Source organism: Chanodichthys erythropterus, chromosome 9, assembly GCF_024489055.1.
Source record: "Chanodichthys erythropterus isolate Z2021 chromosome 9, ASM2448905v1, whole genome shotgun sequence".
Lineage (NCBI taxonomy): Eukaryota > Metazoa > Chordata > Actinopteri > Cypriniformes > Xenocyprididae > Chanodichthys > Chanodichthys erythropterus.
Genome location: NC_090229.1, coordinates 11,717,303 through 11,735,676, shown reverse-complemented (window position 1 = coordinate 11,735,676; position 18,374 = coordinate 11,717,303). Strand labels below are relative to the sequence as shown.

The following is an 18,374-nucleotide window of genomic DNA, read 5'->3' as shown; positions in this document are numbered from 1 at the left end:
ACATTTGCGCTTCCTGACGTTTTGCAATGTGCCAGTTGATAATGATTACAGTTAAGCGGATTGCAAAAACAGTACTTTCGTTGCATTTCTCAATGTTATAACTCATGCAATGCAGTTTACCAAATATAAGCGCTCTCTCCTTGACCCGTCTAGGTAGTTGACGGCATTTGATTCTGCCAGGAATACATTGATCATAATACATCAGACCTCAAACGTGTACGACTTCAAGCCAGAGCTGTTCATAAAACACAGGAAACTCTACAGCCAAAATTTCCGATAAAGATCTGAAAATCTCTGCGTTTCCTACTGTGCGAGGGGCCCCTGTAGACACATCCTCAATTAAAATGGCAGAATTACAAGGAGGAAATGAGCTGGTGATGTTTCAAGGTTCTGCAAAGAGCATATGTAGTTTAAATTATAGTATCAAGTTAGGAACAAATGACAAATTTCACTTTACCAGCAAAGGCATAATCATTCCCTGGCTTTATTTTGACCCGAGGCACCATCTAGCCATTATGAAAGCTCTTCATCACACAACATGGCTGTATTACAGCACCCACGACTCAGATCTGATGAGAGATATGGTGTGACATATATCTGGGATGTCTCATTCGGTAAGAATTGACTGAATCAGATTTTCCACTGTGATCACCTGCAGCCTTGAGTGTGCTGACACCACACAGCCACCTCTATCAGCCTGCTGAGAAACCATCCGTCACTCTCTCCGTCCCCCTTATACTCAGTAGCTCAGTGGTTTGCCTCATCTTGGGGTCTAGCAACTCACTGCGAAGAACAAACTTCTCTTAGAATTACCTCACACAGACAACAAACCAAAGCAAACAGCACAAACACACAGTCAATAGCAACTACACTGTAGCAGTGCTCCAGTGCAGTTGAACATAGAGTCATACAAATTACTGATTCATTTAATTAAAAACTTTCGGTCCCACTTTATATTAAAGGGGTGGTTGCATGCGATTTCACGATTTAGTTAGTGTGTAATGTTGCTGCTTGAGCATAAACAGTATCTGCAAAGTTACAGCGCTGAAAGTTCAATGCACACAGAGATATTGTCTTTTAAAGTTATGGCAGTTTATTGCCTACAAAAACGGGGGGTTTGGACTACAACGAGCTTCTTCCCGGGTTGGTGACATCATAAACCCTTGCTATTAACATAAACACTGCCCCCGGGAACACGCAACAAAGTGGGCGAGGCCATGTGGCGCAGCATAATGAAAGCGGAAGAGTTGTTTACACCGAACGCGAGCTGTGCGACGCGACGCATCAAAAGATATAGAACCCATTATTATCTGTGATATTTTCTACACTGGATGCGGTGCTGAAGACAGCTTCCTGAATCTACACGAGTTTAATGCTGGATTTACACAAAGACTTTTACTGAAAGATGAAGCAGTTCCCACTTTAAAAGCAGAAGCTGCTGTTTATCAGCCCCAAACTGTAAGTACGTTTTATTGTTTGTCTTTTAAACGTAATGTTATAGTTCTGTTGCTATTTTTAATGCATCTAGGACGTATACAAAGAGCAACTCGTTTTTGCTAGCCAGTTAGCTAAATTCTAGTGCAACAAACACCAACAAACTTCTATGTTCATAGACAAACAGTTGTTCATGCTATAAATTAAATGCTACCTTTACAAAAAAGCAACTACTCAGGCATGTATTTACTACAGTAAAGCTTTAATCAGGATAAAACTGTATATTGAAAGCTAACAAACAGCAGTGACAGCTTATCTAAACACTTTGACACAAATACTAAATGAAATACCAATCTGAGCATATTGCGCATGTCGGAGGGAGTGGCTTCATAGAAGCAGGAAGTCAAACGAGCCGTTCATATGACAGTGGAAACAGAGGTGTAGAATTAAGATAAAATATATGAAAAATACAGCATTTAAAAAAAACGAAGCATTAAGACATGTTAAACTGTGCCCCCAAAACACAATCAAGCCTAGAAAAAAAACATGTAACCACCCCTTTAAGTGGCCTTAACTACTATGTACTTACATCAAAAAATAAGTACAATGTACTTATGGGTTCATACTGAATTGCAAAACACTTGTTCTGCTATTGAGGTGGGATATGGGTAAGGTTAGGGAAAGCTTTGGTGGTATGGGTAGGTTTAAGGGTGGGGGTAAGGTGTAAGGGATGGGTCAACAGTTTAATTATAAATGTAATAACAGAAATTAATTACAGATGTAATTACATGCAGGTGTTTTTAAAATATAAGTACAATGTAAAAACATGTATGTACACAATAAGTGCATTGTATCAAATGATTAATTTAAATGTAAGTACATAGTAGTTAAGGCCACTTAATATAAAGTGCGGCCAAACTTTCTATTACAAGTGAAAAATTATGATTTTAATCAAAGTAATTAATGTGTCCATATAAAACAATTTTCATTATAGTAAAAAAAAAAAAATTCTATACAGTAAAGAAAATTACAAAGGAGAATAACAAAATGGGGGAATGTGTTGATTGTCATGAAAATAAGAGCTTGTCAACACATAGATGCATTTAGCTGTATACGAAAAAAATTTGTATGATAACGGCATTTCGTCCAGATGGGTCCGGCGTTTTGGGAGCTTGAAACTGCTAATTTTTTTGAAAACGGTACCCAGAGTGGATTAATCTAAAAATGCCACCCTTGCGTTTTCGTGCGTACAGCCAATATTATGTGAAATGATGATGTCATCACCCCACGTCTCGACCCTACGCCACGTAACAGCATCAACAACAACAATGGCAGACTACATGCTTGTGCTGCAGAAGCTACTGAGCCTATTAGCTTAAAGGTTCTCTAAGTGATCCTGGGTGGAGTAACTTCCTGTTGACGTTCGAAGTGTTGTCAAACAAAACAGAGGCTAGCTAGACCCTCCCTCCTCCTTCTCCCCCTCCCCTCCGTGCTTCCTGAAACAGTCATGAATGCACATTTAAAATCATTCTTGTCGGTTATTGGCTGGAGCATGTTTATTATGATTCGTGGTCCAGGCTGCACCAGTTTGTTTTTGTTGCCGTTTTTGGAGCTTGTGGCGACTACAGAGACCGTGTTTTTTTACAGTGTGTTCAGAGGACAGGCAGCTAGCGGATAGAGAGGAGATGTTTGCTGTATGTGATAAAAAAATGTTTTGGCCTAAAAACGTGTGACATCACTTAGAGCACCTTTAAATAAAGTAAAGCTTTATTACTAAATAATTCAGCGTGAAAGGTTTATGCGCATGCTCCAAGTCTTCATCTCCATTTTTAGTATCTCTTTAGCAGAATTACAGCGCCACATACTGGTCTGGCATGTATTCTACATCATTTTGAGTCGGTTTCTGTGATTTTGTGCGTAAGCTGATATTTTTGATGATGATGCCGTGTTTTCTGAATTTTTTTTTTAGAACGAGGGGAAAAAAAAAAGTTTGGATAGGGAAAGCTCTGGCTTCATGTGGATGTGGCCTAAAAATATTTTTCTGAAATATGAGTGAAGTATGATCCCGACAATCGTGAGATGCACCCTCCAATCAAAGAGGCCTATAATAGAACTTGATAGGAGATGACATAACGTATCCTCAGGGGAATAACATAGCCATGAAATGTTTCAGTCAGATGAATTGCATACACTGGCTCTTTATACTCTATTTTATGCAGCTCTTAGAACTGTCTGCCTGTGTAATGTGTGACCATCTGTAAGCATGCATCAGTAGCTGCAGTGAATCTGTACTGCCATGTGAAGACATCAGTTTTTTTTGTTTACACCCTTAAAAGCTCAGCTGAAAACAAGTGAATCTAGACATTGACACACTGTCCTGGTCACATCTGTGTGTTTGGGTGTCTGTGTCAAGGTCTGAAATGGTCATAGCTCTTCAGCAGGTGTTGAGTTTCCCAGGTTCCCATTTAGATCTGTGCACAAGTTTAATCATTCAGTCAGAAAACCACAGATGACTTTGGTTTGTCATCTAAACTAGTTCTGTAGCTCATTTAACAGAATAAACTAAAATTATGATATTATAATTATGAATACAACCCTTATCAAGTCAAGTCACCTTTATTTATATAGTACTTCATACAATAAAGTTTGTTTCTGTTTAAGTGTTAAACAGGTAAATAATTACCAATGATGCAAACAGAATTCAATTCTGATGTAAAGCAGCTCTAGAAAGACAGTAGTGTCATTGTTCAGTTGAAATCAGTTTAGTGTTGATTCAGTTTGGTTCAATAACTGTATAAAGTTCAGCAATTATGGAATGAGTTTAATTCATCTATAAAGCGGCTCTTTAAACAGTGATGTCATCATTCAGCCCAGTTCAGTTCTCACCGATAGTGTCAATGCAGATAAATCAATAATATTGCCAAATATTAAGTGACCCTAACTAAGAAAGCCAAAAATGCGACATTGGCAAGGAAATCTACAGACCTAGTATAGTCACTATATTTAGTTCAATAAATAAAAATGAGTCTGTTACTGTTACCTGGATGGATGTCGATTTATCAGCCATGAAATAATGAAAATGCATCTTTCCTAAAAGAAAAAAAAAACATGGATTATTTTATATTATCTAGGACCTTAAAATTATACTTCTTTCACTCAGAGACTTATTAGAAGACAGAATATTAATTAAATTAAATAAGCTATACACACAAGGTCTATAATCAATACAAAAGTGTTTCTCTTCCATCAGGTTTAATCTGTCTCTCTCTTCATTTGACTGGCTAGTTTTGCATGCCACCTCTCTGGCTCAGTTTAGTTATGTTGCTTTTACAGTCTTGACCTATTTTTTTGACAACCTGTTAGCTAAGGAATTTTTTCTTCAAAGTTAACAGGAAGCAAGCCATCAAAAATATGGGATAATTCACTTCCAAGACCACATATGCTGATATCACTTCCTGAAGTCAGATGAGTTTTAGTATTGTTAGTGGAAACTGTTTGCTTTTTGATGATATCAGATCATATCAGGTAGTGGTTTCCATCATGGTTTGGGGTTGAAAGAGTCAAGTTTAAATCTACATTCGCTCAAATGCTTCTATTCAGTTTATATCCCCAGGATGATGAAAAGTGAGAAAAACCTACAGTAACTTATAAGCAGCTGAGGGCAAATCATCTGTCTATATTTAATGTCAAGCACTGATGACATGATTCATTCAATATCAAGACTTCAATATCAATTCTTCTCTGTCTCTCTCCTTGCGTGTGAAGCAGAGATTGGCAACACTGTGTTGTGAAATTGGAGCTATTATCATCAAAGATGATCTGGAGGGTGGAAACTGTTTGGATGACTTGGTGTTTAAAAATATAATTTTTTTAAAGGGTGGGAATCAAATCTCTTTCCTAATGGATATGCGGATATGATGCATTAATCACAGACTTGTGATTCATAGATAGGAATGATTGGGATGGTGTCAGAAACATCAGTGCCATATTTGGTTTAGTTTAGTATGTCTACATTATATTACCTTTTGGACTCATTGTCACATCGTTTAAGTTTCCACTCCACACTCTTTAACAAGGATATTAACAAATATTCAAAACTTGGAGGGGGTGAAACAAATTGATAATTTAAAAAAAAAAAAATCAGGGTTTTACAGCATGACACAGCAGGAGAACCTCCAAAAAGAAAATCATCTATATACTGAAGCATTAAAGAACCCAGAAATCTGATCTGAAGATCTAATACTAATTTTTTTTTTAATCTCCAAAGATGCATATAGTTACTTACGATGGCATTTTTTGTGCCACATAAAAAATATCTAAGATTAGGAAAATGATGTAATAGTAGTAAAAATTATGGGAATAAAGTTCCCATAATTTATGTATTATTAGCCTTAAATTCACAAAATATTATGACTACAATCTTTTATTGCTACAACTTTATTCTCATAATCTTTTTACTTTATTTTTGTAACATAACAACTTTATTATCATACTTTTTACTTTTTTCTTAAAAAAAAAAAAATAACAACTTCAATCTTGTTTTGCTATGATTTTATTCTTGTAATCTTATTATATATTTATTTTTATTTTTTTTTACACGTTGCACTAAAAAACTGTCATGGTTTACCAACCCTATTTATTTAGCAAGAAAACAAGATGGTTCTAAGAGTTCTTCAAAAAGCCATTGAAGAACAGTATTTTTAAGAGTGAAACAACAGATTTCTTTTCCGGTTTCTCTCATAACACATGCACCTGTACATACTTACATCTTTCTGTTCTTGATGGCCTGACTGTGAACACACATACTGTTGCTCAGTAAGCTGTTAAGCACTCATGAAAGAGCTTTACAGGAACAATGAGGCACTGTTCCCTCTGTGGGATCTGCTGCCCTGCGAGCCCACAGAAAGACCTCTTTAGCCGGCCTGAACCCTCTCTGAACGCATAGACCAGCCAGAGCAGAAACAGAAGTACAGAAAGCCTGGTCTAGAACAGAGAACATAGACTGACCCAGAAGGGACAATTCAAAGAGTTTCCGGCTCTTAAACGATGAGAGAGACGAGAAGCATGAAGACTCTTATTGTTAGATTGAATCATATCATCAAGGCTTGATATTTTATACAGATAGATAGACAATGAATAGAGTAATGGCTGTGAAAGGTAGTAATTACTTTAGGTTGGTTTTGACATAAGAAAAGTGCTAAAGACTTGGACCAGTAACACATTACAATGTCTTTTAACAAACATATAATGCCCAAAAGATTGATGATTGTATATTGAAATATAAATATACATGAAAATATTACATGTATTATATGTCTGGCTCTATATTAATGACTGGTTAAGCATTATATGTAATAATGCTCAAAGGTGCCCTAGAATCAAAATTTGAATTTACCTCGGCATAGTTGAATAACAAGAGTTCAGTACATGGAAAAGACATACATTGAGTTTCAAACTCCATTGCTTTCTCCTTCTTATGTAAATCTCATTTGTTTAAAAGACTTCCGGAACACACGCAGATCTCAACATAACACCGACTGTTACGTAACAGTCGGGATCATTAATATGTATGACCCCAATATTTGCATATGCCAGCTCATGATCAAGGCATTAGACAAGGAAAGGCAGTATTAACGTCTGGATCTGTGCACAGACAAGGTAAGCAAGCAAGAACAACAGCAAAAAATGGCAGATGGAGCAATAATAACTGACATGATCCATAATATCATGATATTTTTTGTGATATTTGTAAATTGTCTTTCTAAATGTTTCGTTAGCATGTTGCTACTGTACTGTTGAATGTGGTTAAAGTTACCATTGTTTCTAACTGTATTCACAGAGACAAGAGCCGTCGCTATTTTCATTTTTAAACATGTGCAGTCTGTATAATTCATAAACACAACTTCATTCTTTATAAATCTCTCCAACAGTGTAGCATTACCTGTTAGCCACAGAGCATAGCCTCACACTCATTCAGAATCAAACGTAAACATCAAAATAAATACTTTACTCACATAATTCGAAGCATGCATGACGAACATTTTGTAAAGATCCATTTGAGGGTTATATTAGCTGTGTGAACTTTGTAAATGCACTGTAATATAGTCGAGAGCTCGTGTGGCAGGGAGCAGGCGAATTAAAGGGGCGGCGCGCTGACAAAATCAGTGTATAGTTAATGATGCCCAAAAATGGGCAGTTAAAAAAATTAATTAAAAAAGATCTATGGGGTATTTTGAGCTGAAACTTCACAGACACATTCAGGAGACACCTTAGACTTATATTACATCTTGTGAAAAAGCATTCTTGGACACCTTTAAGAAATTTAATATAAAGTGTATAGGTATTTGTAAACAAGTCAAATGTCAACTCAAATCCAACAACTCAAATCCTATGCCTTGTTTTTTTGCTTTTATATAATTTAAAGTATGTGTTGTCATATATCCAGATTTTTCATCAAATCTAAATGAAAGAAATAGCATGTGGCACACTCCCAGCAGTTAAAGCTTCCAGTTTTTATAATATAATGTCTTGGCTTGTGTTCCAGATCTTAATGCGGTGATATTAAACCAGTAATTTTAGATTATTTACCTCAGGAGAAACTCTAGATTGTTGTAAAATCTTGTCTGCAGGAATCACTTGACTGGTGTTGATGAATGTTGATCGCGTTCATGGCCTCGGGGTGGAGGATCGCTTGATTTTTACATGACTTTGAACTTGGAACAAGACTAAAACCATACATTAGTGAGTCAAATCAAAAGATGAATGAACATTAGAGATAAAATGTCATATCATTCAGGTGCCAAACTAAACAAAGAAGAAGGTCATCACATCAGTGCATCTAGAGGTTTACCTGAACATTAGTGTGGATCTCCATGGAGAACTATGAGGGAAGCCATCTGTTTAACGGCAATTATTATTACCGCTGTACACTCACAGAGGCACAACTCCCCCTAGTGTTCATTTATGTGCACTGACATTTCACATCACAATTGACAAAGAGCGAAGTCCTATGAGAGAACAAAAGTCTATTGATTTGAGTGAAAAAGTTTCCATTCACAGTTTCTGTAGCATAAATTAATTATTATAACAAGAGTCATATAAGTAATATAACAAGAGTCTCAACGTGAAAACAAAAATAACTTGGTCACAACGAGTTCCTAACAAACATTTTATTTGTTTTATTTCTGTACTGCTAATTATTTCATTTTTTATTTGCCTGCCCAGAATTAAATATATGCAAAAAAAGTACACAACAGTAATTCAGTGTCTTAAAATAAAAATCTGCTATTCAGCTAGAAATGGTCACATGCAAGTTCTTTAGCCTTTGAACTACGCTATGTTGAAGTGAGGTCAGACATGTATTTAAGATTTATTTTTTGCTCTCATGTACAAAAACATCACGCTGACTCCTTTCTTTAGCAGACTGTGGAAAAGCAGATTTGCTCGCAGGGCCGTGGTGATTTTATTGAGTGTAATTAGGTAGTTTAGGAGCTCACTCTCAGGGAGAACATTCCAGTGTTGGTCCGAGGGTGTGCCAGCCAGCCATAATGTCTTTGTTTGCCCCTTAAGAGCAATCTGGGAGAAACAAAACAAATCTCAGTTGACAGACATCCAACTGTTTGCGTCCAAAAATGCTCTTGGAATATAGGACAACAGCACACTTTACTGTTTCCAAACTCTAATGATGAACTGAAAAAAAAAGTTTTTTTGCTTGCATTGTCCTATTCATTTAATTTTGAAAAAATATAGGCCTACAACAAGGTTCAAAAGTCCACAGTGAAAATCTGTCATTTAAAACCTGGGAATAAAAAGTCAAATATTGAAGAAAGTGTTATTAGTGTCATGTGAACTGTTTGTACAGACAGTCAGATGTTCTTGCTTCCATTGAAGCACAAGATGCTCTTTGGATCATTCTCAAATCATGCTGAAGAAAACGATCATCAGCTTTTACACAAACATGTGGAGTTCATGCAGCTTGAATGTTGCTGTCATTAAAGCAAAAGTGGGACTGTTAAATTATTATTTAATTATTTATCTAATTACTATTTAAAATTTCACTCAATCTGTTATGCCGATAAAATAATTTATGACAATTAATTTTTTTATTAAAAAAAAAAAAAGAAGCATTTTCACATGTGGACTTGAGAACTCCACTGTAACTGTCAGTAGAACCCACAAAATTGTTGATATGATTATGAAATCACTTTTTGAAAAGGTGATGCCATACACAGAGACAGCTAAAGGTTTGCCTTTCACTAAATAGCCACACATTATTAAATGGTGCAAATAACACATACACAGGCTCACCTCACAAACACACTATGCGCTCTTGTTCAGTCAGGTGAAATGGTCTGGAAAACATGAATTCTCTTCTGTCTTCTAATCTTACTGGTTTCCAAATGCCTCTTTTTACTCAATGAGCTTTTTCTATGAGGTGGCTGTTCCCTTCCTTGAAAATGACAGAGCTCAAAATGCTGTTAACAAATAGGCTAATCAACAGAAAGCCCCTGTTAGCCCACTCAACAAAAGCCCCTCTAGTTAGCCAACTAGCCGCAATAACACTAAGTGCTGTTTGCTTGTGACTAAGAGACAGAGTAGTCTTGTTATTTAAACCCCAGTGGGAAAAGTGAGTGAATTTGGCCGTCTGGGATCCCTTAGGCTCAACCGGGCTCCCTTCACAGGGTCAGGATAGTCCCAGCTGGGTAAGAGAATCCTACCTGCTGGGGGAATGCTCTTTTATATTAACCCCCTGCTGTTACTGAAACTCCGCTGGAGTTTAGAGTGATGTTGTGCTGATACTAAAAGACACAGCCCTGGTCCCTCAGTGCAGACCTGTCACACAGGATCATCACTGTCCCTGTCTGCCTGGAAAACTGCTCCTGAAAGTCCTCCACAGGAGATGCACTCTCTTGTCTGGAAAGATTAAATTTAAATGTCATTAGTGATAAGCAATGCTTTTTCATGTCATTGAACTGGTTGATATCAGATTGTCTCTCAGCATGCTCTTGTTTACTTGCAATGTGTGTCAACTTTGTTCATGACTCTTTGGTATAAAGTGATAATTTTCCTATTTTTAAACCCTGATAACCAAGCCCACTTGGAAACTGAGCATACACAATGCTGCAGATTTCTGTAAATTTCGGTGTTTGTTTATTATAAACATATTTTGGCTAATCTGATTATGCATTCAGCAACAAATAATCTGCTAATAATTGAAGATCAGTCAAAATGTGAGAAATAATATTTAAATATGAATATTGATTTTATTAGCATTAGTGGTCAACCAGTATGGCTTTTTAAATGACTGATGCTGATATTTAGAGAGCAGGATGGCTGATATGCTGGCACACACACACACACACACACACACACACACACACACATACATATACATATATATATATATATATATATATATATATATATATATATATATATATATATATATATATATATATATATATATATATAGATAGATAGTGTTGTCAATTGATTAAAAAAATAACTAATTAATCACATTTTTCTGTAATTAATCGCGATTAATCACCTTTTTTAAATATATTTTAATACAATTTTTAATATATTTTTATATTGTAATAATTTTACATTTAACCTCCAAATTAATGTAGAAACAACATAAAGACAGTATTTGTAAAATATTTTGATCTAACAGAAATATCCAGAATCAAAATTGTTATCAAACACTTCACAATCTTCACTGCATAATTTAGATTGAAATATAGATTCTTTTTTATTAAAGCTACAAAAGTTATTTAGTCAAGAACAGTAAGCGATTTTCTCTTTTTCTTTTGTTCTTTGATTAATATTAATGGCAGACTGCAGGTTTGTTAGGCTGCTGTCACTTTAAGACCTGCCGCACATTACGCAGATCTGCATCCTATTTTCCCACAACTCTTTGTGTTCATTAATGATTTTATTTAACTCATTTAAGACTGTGCTTAGGAGGATACTTGACAAAAATGTTATGTTAATTGTGTTAAATATTTTTAACGCGTTAAACTGAAAAAAATTAATTGCATGTGTTAAAGCATTACAGCACTAATAACGAGGTTCAAATGTCCACAGTGAAAATCTGTCATTCAAAACCTGGAAATAAAAAGTAAAACATTGAAGAAAATGTAATATGTAATATGCGAAATTTGGGGTTTCTGGATCCCGTTCCCACTTCATTTAATTTCTGGCAAGCTATTAGAGATTTTGAGGAAAGGGGGGGGATTTTTAGAGGCTGGCTGTGTGGCGCTCCTGCAGATGACTGAATTCTGATAGGCTGGAGAGTCGTATCACATGTAGTTTAGCACGGCTCCTTACATGGGCTGCCTGGGGGTGAGAGCAACAGCATGGAGCAGCATATGCACTGCTGAGCGCACAAACACATGCACACACACACACACACACACACACACTCATGCACACTCGCACAGAGAGAGTTCACAGACAGTCGCTGGGCAGCTAACATGCTCTCATTCATGGGAGGTATAAAGCACTGAATTTTGGAGATTAAAGCATCTGAGAGTGTTTCCACTCATGAGTTGCACTGAAACGAGAGAGATGTCAGAGAGATGCAATATTTTAAGGACCATCACGGCAGCTTTATGCTGTTTCTATCAGAAGAGCTCCGTTATTGGAGCCAAGGTAAGTGAAAGCTTCATCTGTATAAATTTACAAGTCAATTTAAGCAGTTTTAGTAGCATCTAACCTACGTGTAATATTTATTATATATTTATATTTACAATATTTTACTATATTTTAAAAATACATATGTAAGAATTTATGTAAACTAACAGTAAAATTTAAATTTAAGTGTAAATACGAAGATGTATAGTAACATTACAGAAAGACTGATTCAAAAAGTAGAGAAATATAGATAAATGAAAGACTAATTGAGAGGTGCCGTATAAAGCAGGTCTGTGTGCAGTTTTATTGTGGCAGTCTTTGGTCCGGGCTTTTGAGATAAATGGCTTTTTTTCATTATAGTAAGTGAAGGCGTCAAGCACACATGCTCACTTACGAGTGTGTATGTGTGTTTCTTCCCATTCACTTGTAATTGTTTAGTTGCACACCCTCCTCCTTGTTGTCTTCTAAACCATTTAACCCGTATTGATTGAAATCTTTTATCTCTGTGGCGGCTTGCAAATGGATTGTAAGTGTGAACACGTGTGGTTTTGTTCACTCATCTAATGTGTCATGAGATAAGGACAGAAAGCTGCTCAGGACGGGTTAAGTGAATTTATGGGGCGATATAAAATTGGTGGCCCCGTGTGAAGCTATCACAGGTTCATATGGAACCGATGTAGGAATGAAACTGAGCAGTCGGCAGGTCATACGACTATTCGGATTATCAAAGCGACTACAGGGGGTTTTGGCCAACAGGATGAAATGCATTAAATTTTCTGAGTTTATTGAGTGGATTTCTGTCAGTCTCCACAGATGTGGCTAATCGGTTCTCCCTTGCTGCTATCCGATGGCGCATGAACTATTGATCTATGGTCCATCAAAGCCTACAATAAAGTGGTGCATATTATGAGAATCTGGAATAAACTAAAATGTCTGGAAGATTTTTTTATCATTTCCAAACTTATTATATTTGTAATATACTTCAGACTGCAAACAGATATTCACAGATCAAGAATGTCAAGGAGCTCCTTCATCAGTCTTGCATTTAATAGCAATATTCCTGTAGCTGAACCAGCAGAGCATGGCGCTAGCAACATCAAGGTCATGGGTTCGATTCCCAGGGAATGCAGGAACCTAAAAGATGTATAACTTGAACGCGATGCAAGTTGTGTTGGATAAAATGTAAATTGCATGAAGACTGATGTCGGATTCCGGGCATGTTTATCGAATTCGAATTCTAAGGTTGAATTGGCCAGAAATAGCAGCATGTTTGTTATTTCTCACGTCTGGCCGGCCAACTCAGCGGACTCTCGCTCTCAGGGTTTGAAAGTCTGTTGAAAACATTCGGGTCTGGTCCACATTTTTTGGGCTTGTTTCTAAAAATAGCGCTAGGTTGTCATGGAGACTTCCGGTCTTTTCAATGGTGTTGGGGGTCAGTGGGAGTTAGAGGGACAGAGAGGGCAGTGTTGGTGCCTCTTGTATGGATTCTTTATTGCGAGAGGAAGTTTCGATCATAGAAGGTTTCATCTGGCAGCGAGCGGCTTCTAAATAAATGTGGTGAAAATAACTTGGGGGCATTATTTTGGTCAGTGTGAGGGGCAGCTGTGGGCGGTGTGTACAGTATGTTACAGCTGTGAATCTCTTCCACACTGTAGAGGCCTGAAACTTAAACTGTGACAAGTCTGCCTTAAATAAACAGGCTTACTTGTTTAGTAGAGGCGTATATTAACAACTGACATGGACTCTAATGAATGTCGAATGAATCAGTTAATTTAATGATTATGTGGTTGAAACAATTTAATGAAGTGTTCATGAATCTAGGACCCTATCCCAAAATGGAAACCTAAACCCTTGCAATCTTCCTCCAAGTCCACACTTTTGTGACTTAAAGCCACTTTGACTGTTGGGTAGAAGTCTGCTGTGGAGCTTGAGTGCGCATCGAGGATGAATATCGGCTGCAAAGGGAGAACCCTTCTGACAAATGGGACATCCTATGATGATGATGATACATTTTATTTATATTGCTCTTTTCTCAAACTCAAAGTGCTATGGTCTTGTGTCTTCCAACTGAGTAGTCAGGTCTGAGTAATCCAACTCAAATTCGGGTCTTGAGATCCCTGCATTTGGTTCCATTTTGGTTCCATCTGTAAATGGCAGAAACAGGTGGAATCATAACCAGATTAATTAAGTAGGGGTTGCTTAAGAAGAGTGAATTATCATTTAAGAAACCCACCTACTAATTACTTGTAATTATTTATGTAATTACTGGTAAAAGAAAATCAGGGACTCGATTAGAATGACAGAATCAAACTGAAAGACATAAATGTACACTTAATTTAACCAACCAATGAAACTTAATTGAAAATATTGTGATAACGACAGTATTTAACTAACGTTGAATGAGGCACATACTTTTGAGTGATGATTAAAAAAATCAGTGAATCATTTTTGGAACACCCAGACGAATTGGTTCATTAAAATGAACTGAAATATTCTCGAACACTTCCCACACACTAGACATGCAGCAGCAGTTCTCCCACACACTGACAGTGTAACGCAGCAGAAGCCTCATGGCTGTGGCAGAAATAAAAGCTCAGCAGAGCAGTGGGACAGCGGGAAGTCTCTCTGACTGACAAGCTGCTGGAGAGGTGCTGACACAGCCTGGCACAATCCCATCTGTCAACACCAAAAGTTTCACCTTCTGTCAGTGCTAAACAAAAGAATATGTTTTTGGATCAGGGATTAAATCATCATTCCGCAAACCACTTGTTCAGTCACTGCCAGAGTGACCAAGCAGCTTCTTCTGAAAAAATTCAACATTCACTCCCAAGCTTGGACTGAAAAAAAGAGAGAAAACAATTGATGATTTTATCCATTGAAAAATGGGTGACATGAACCCGGCCAAAGCTAAATGTGAGTAGTCAACTGTGAAGAACATCTACCCTCCTTCTGATGAAAAATTACATTTGTGTACTGAATCAGTCACAAGCAGACCAAAAACATTTAATTTATACATCTTTTTTGTCCTCTTATTCTACCTTCCTCAAGCAATGCATAAGACTTCAAGGCATTTTCCAAGCTCAAGGCTTTCTTTTCTAACAGGATGGCTTCCAGCAATTTTGAGTCCCCAGGACAAGCGTGTCCCCTACTTTTCCATTTTTTCTCTCTTTTGCTGTACAACAAATTGAGCACGCTCGAGGAAACATTAAAAAGAGGCCATGTTCAAAGTGATCCGGCACAGCTGCCCCAGGCCCTAATCTCCCCTTCTGCCCTCCTTACAAAGCCAGGGCTGGGCCACGCTGATTGGGACAGAACTGGAATGGAATGAGGGGGCTGGGGGATCATAGATTGAAATGGAGAGAATGTGATTAAAAGAGAAAGAGACTAAGAGAGAGATGGGGGTTGTGAGAATCTAGCTTATTTCTAGACCTCAGTTGCCTAAATATCGACATGATGTTTGATAAGATTAGACAAGATTATTGGAGGAAAGGAGGGAAAAGTCAAAATATTAAAGCATTGACATATTTCACCTCACAATTCAATATAATTAATATATGATGTAAACTCTCACGCACATACTTATAGAACAATAAAAAATGAATGTAAAAATTGGAGTAAGACTATTCACAGTATTGTCAAGTAAAAAATATTTAGATGATAAATATAAAGTAATGTTGTGTCAGATATCAAAATAAAACAGTATTAAATATAATAATTATATAAATAATAATTAATTCACATATTTATAGAATAATAAAAATACATTTTAAAAATTGTATAGTATAATATTGTTTAGCCAGGTCCGTGCTGATTTCCATTCCCTTCAAGACATCTAAACTGCACTGACACTTTAAATAACTTTAAAAGGACAATAAATCTTTCATGAGCATCTGTCACATCTCCAGACTCTGTTCCTCCAACTGAAAATTGTGCTGCCCTGTCCAGGAACACATGGACATGACAGACACCCCTGGGACCATCTAAATGGACAGTGTGATGGGGGTGAGATAAGAGAGGAAGAGGTCCTGTGTTTAGAGTCCCAGGAGACTGATTGGACACTCTGATGGCCCTTTTTGTTTACTCTGACTCAGGAAGGGTGTGACCCAACACCAAAGCCCAGGCCAGGTCGATTGTCCTGGACATAAGAGGCCACTAATGACCCCCTGAAACCCTTGGGAATCTCAACCTACAAGGTTGAGACTGAGAGTCTCCATCCTTCAAGCCCCTAAAAGGATATAGCAGGAAATAACAAGATTTCTACAATTTATAGTGATGCTTACCCAGATAAAGTCGCTGCCACAATATGAGGATGGCTGCCAATGCGTTGCTATGTGGTGCCAATGTCTTCAGAGTCATTTTAGCACATTGCTATGTGGTTGCTAGGATGTTCTGGGTGTTTACTAGTCTCTTTGATATTCTGGTATCTAACATATGACTAAGATATGTCTTTTCTTGAGGTCCCATAAATCTCTGTAATTTTTTCCTCTTTTTCCACCTATTGGTAGTCAGATCGCTTAGAAACGTATTATTCCTTTCCAACAAGCCTCAACATTAAAGGGTATTACTCATGTCTGTTCAAATCTCTAATCATTAGTATGAGCATGACTAACTATCTGCCAATGGATTACTTGTCCTGCTGGTTTCCATCACAACAAGTCAGTCTAAACTCATGTTCATGATCTCCATCTTTAGCTGTGCAATAATCTGCACGATTTCCAAATCAAACATGGATTTTTAACCGTTCACTCACTAAGCTGCTGAACGGCCACTTGTGGAGTAAACTAAAGAGGATTAGATGTTCAAGAATTAACAGGGGAATGTCATCTCATCCATAATAATTATCCAGAAGTGGCTTTCCAGATCATATTCAGCCGTTGAGCTCATCATCCTAGACCGGAAAAGCCACGAGCGCAGTCAGTTCTGACGCGTGCCGGTATGATCTAATGTACGCTTGGTTATGACGTCTTACGAACAACTACAAAAATTAAATGACTATTTTTAATACTGCAAAGTGTCTCGTATATGTCATTATGTTGCTCATTCTGCTGTCGATAGTTAACCTGGGCTCTGCACTTACCCAATGAGACCTTTGAACTCTCATTCAATGCATCCAAATGCTCCATTATGATTCACATTCAAAAAGCATGCCACTATTTAAAAACAAACCTTAGCAATCAGCCACTCAGATGTGTGAAGATAAAAATGACAATATATAAATGGCTACAGCTAAAAGCTGAGGTGATTGATCTGATGTACAAATATATCTGCACTGCTGCTTGATGGAAGGATTATTAGTCATGGTGCTATTGAGCTGCTCGAGCAATTGAGCTTTGGCTATTTTTAAACATTTATAGCCTCAGCGCACCTCTAAATGGATCCACGATGTCGTAGCGCTGAATGAATGCGACGGCCGTGCCAGATAAACACCACCTCAGCTGGCATGTAATCACAAAGCAGTCATAAAACCTGAAACATAAACATCAAGTCCAAAAAATATTAGGATTCAGCACAACCATGCTCATATGTTTTTACCATGCTCAGTTGTTTGTTTTAGTCACTGTATTGTGTAATAGAGTTGAAAGATACTGAGCACAAACAAGTGCTTTGGGAAGATTTTCCCAGCCAGGATAAAACTATGTATCGTCTGGTCACTGTAATTTGTGGCTTGTGGGGTGTTGGCTTGGCTTGCTGTTGTCTAAATGGAGTGGGTGTAACGCCCGTCCCTCACTACAATACCAGAGGCATCAGAGTGTATTTCAGTCCTCGCTGTGGCCTGGGTTTGTCAGTCTCTATACATAGTAAGGATCTTTGAAGCTTCTCCATATAAAGGGAAAATCTGTCCATTGCGTGGCATGACTTGAATATATTTGGTTTAGTAAGCAAAGAGTTGCTAAAATATGCTTTTATAGTTTGCTTTCAAAGAAATGCACCAGCAGTTTTGTTACACCCTTTCAAGTAATCATAACACCTGACCATCTAAAAAGTGACCTTCACTCTGAGCCCTCTGAAAACGTTTTATTTATTTTTTTATTTAAAGCTATTGAATGATCAGTGACAGAGTTGACATGAGGATAAATCAGCCATGATTATTCACTATAGCCTCTCAAACAAAGGAATTGATAAGACTCTGCCATATGTTTGTGTGTGTAAGATGTTTTCCATCACACATCAGTTACTCAAAGACCAGAATTAAGATTTCTTATTGTAGAATTTATACAGTATATCTCTCATAGCAATCTTTTGTTGACTATCCATCCATACATATTAGTGGATTTTTTCCAATAACTGAAAGATTAACATAATTT

The 18,374-nt window shown here is 37.1% G+C and overlaps 1 protein-coding gene across 4 annotated transcripts in view; it reads left to right on the top strand.

The window, feature by feature from the left end:
* The window catches only part of bcar3 (BCAR3 adaptor protein, NSP family member), a 50,812-nt gene that overhangs the window by 16,788 nt on the left and 15,650 nt on the right, over window positions 1-18,374 (top strand). The window contains exon 1 of one of the 4 annotated variants that reach the window (XM_067394579.1): window positions 11,047-12,087. The exons of the other annotated variants lie outside the window; for them this stretch is intronic. Within the exon in view, the coding sequence (XP_067250680.1) occupies window positions 11,980-12,087 (108 nt within the window). The 5' untranslated portion in view covers window positions 11,047-11,979. Of the gene's footprint in view, window positions 1-11,046; window positions 12,088-18,374 lie in introns of those variants that run through there. 4 annotated transcript variants of the gene reach the window in all.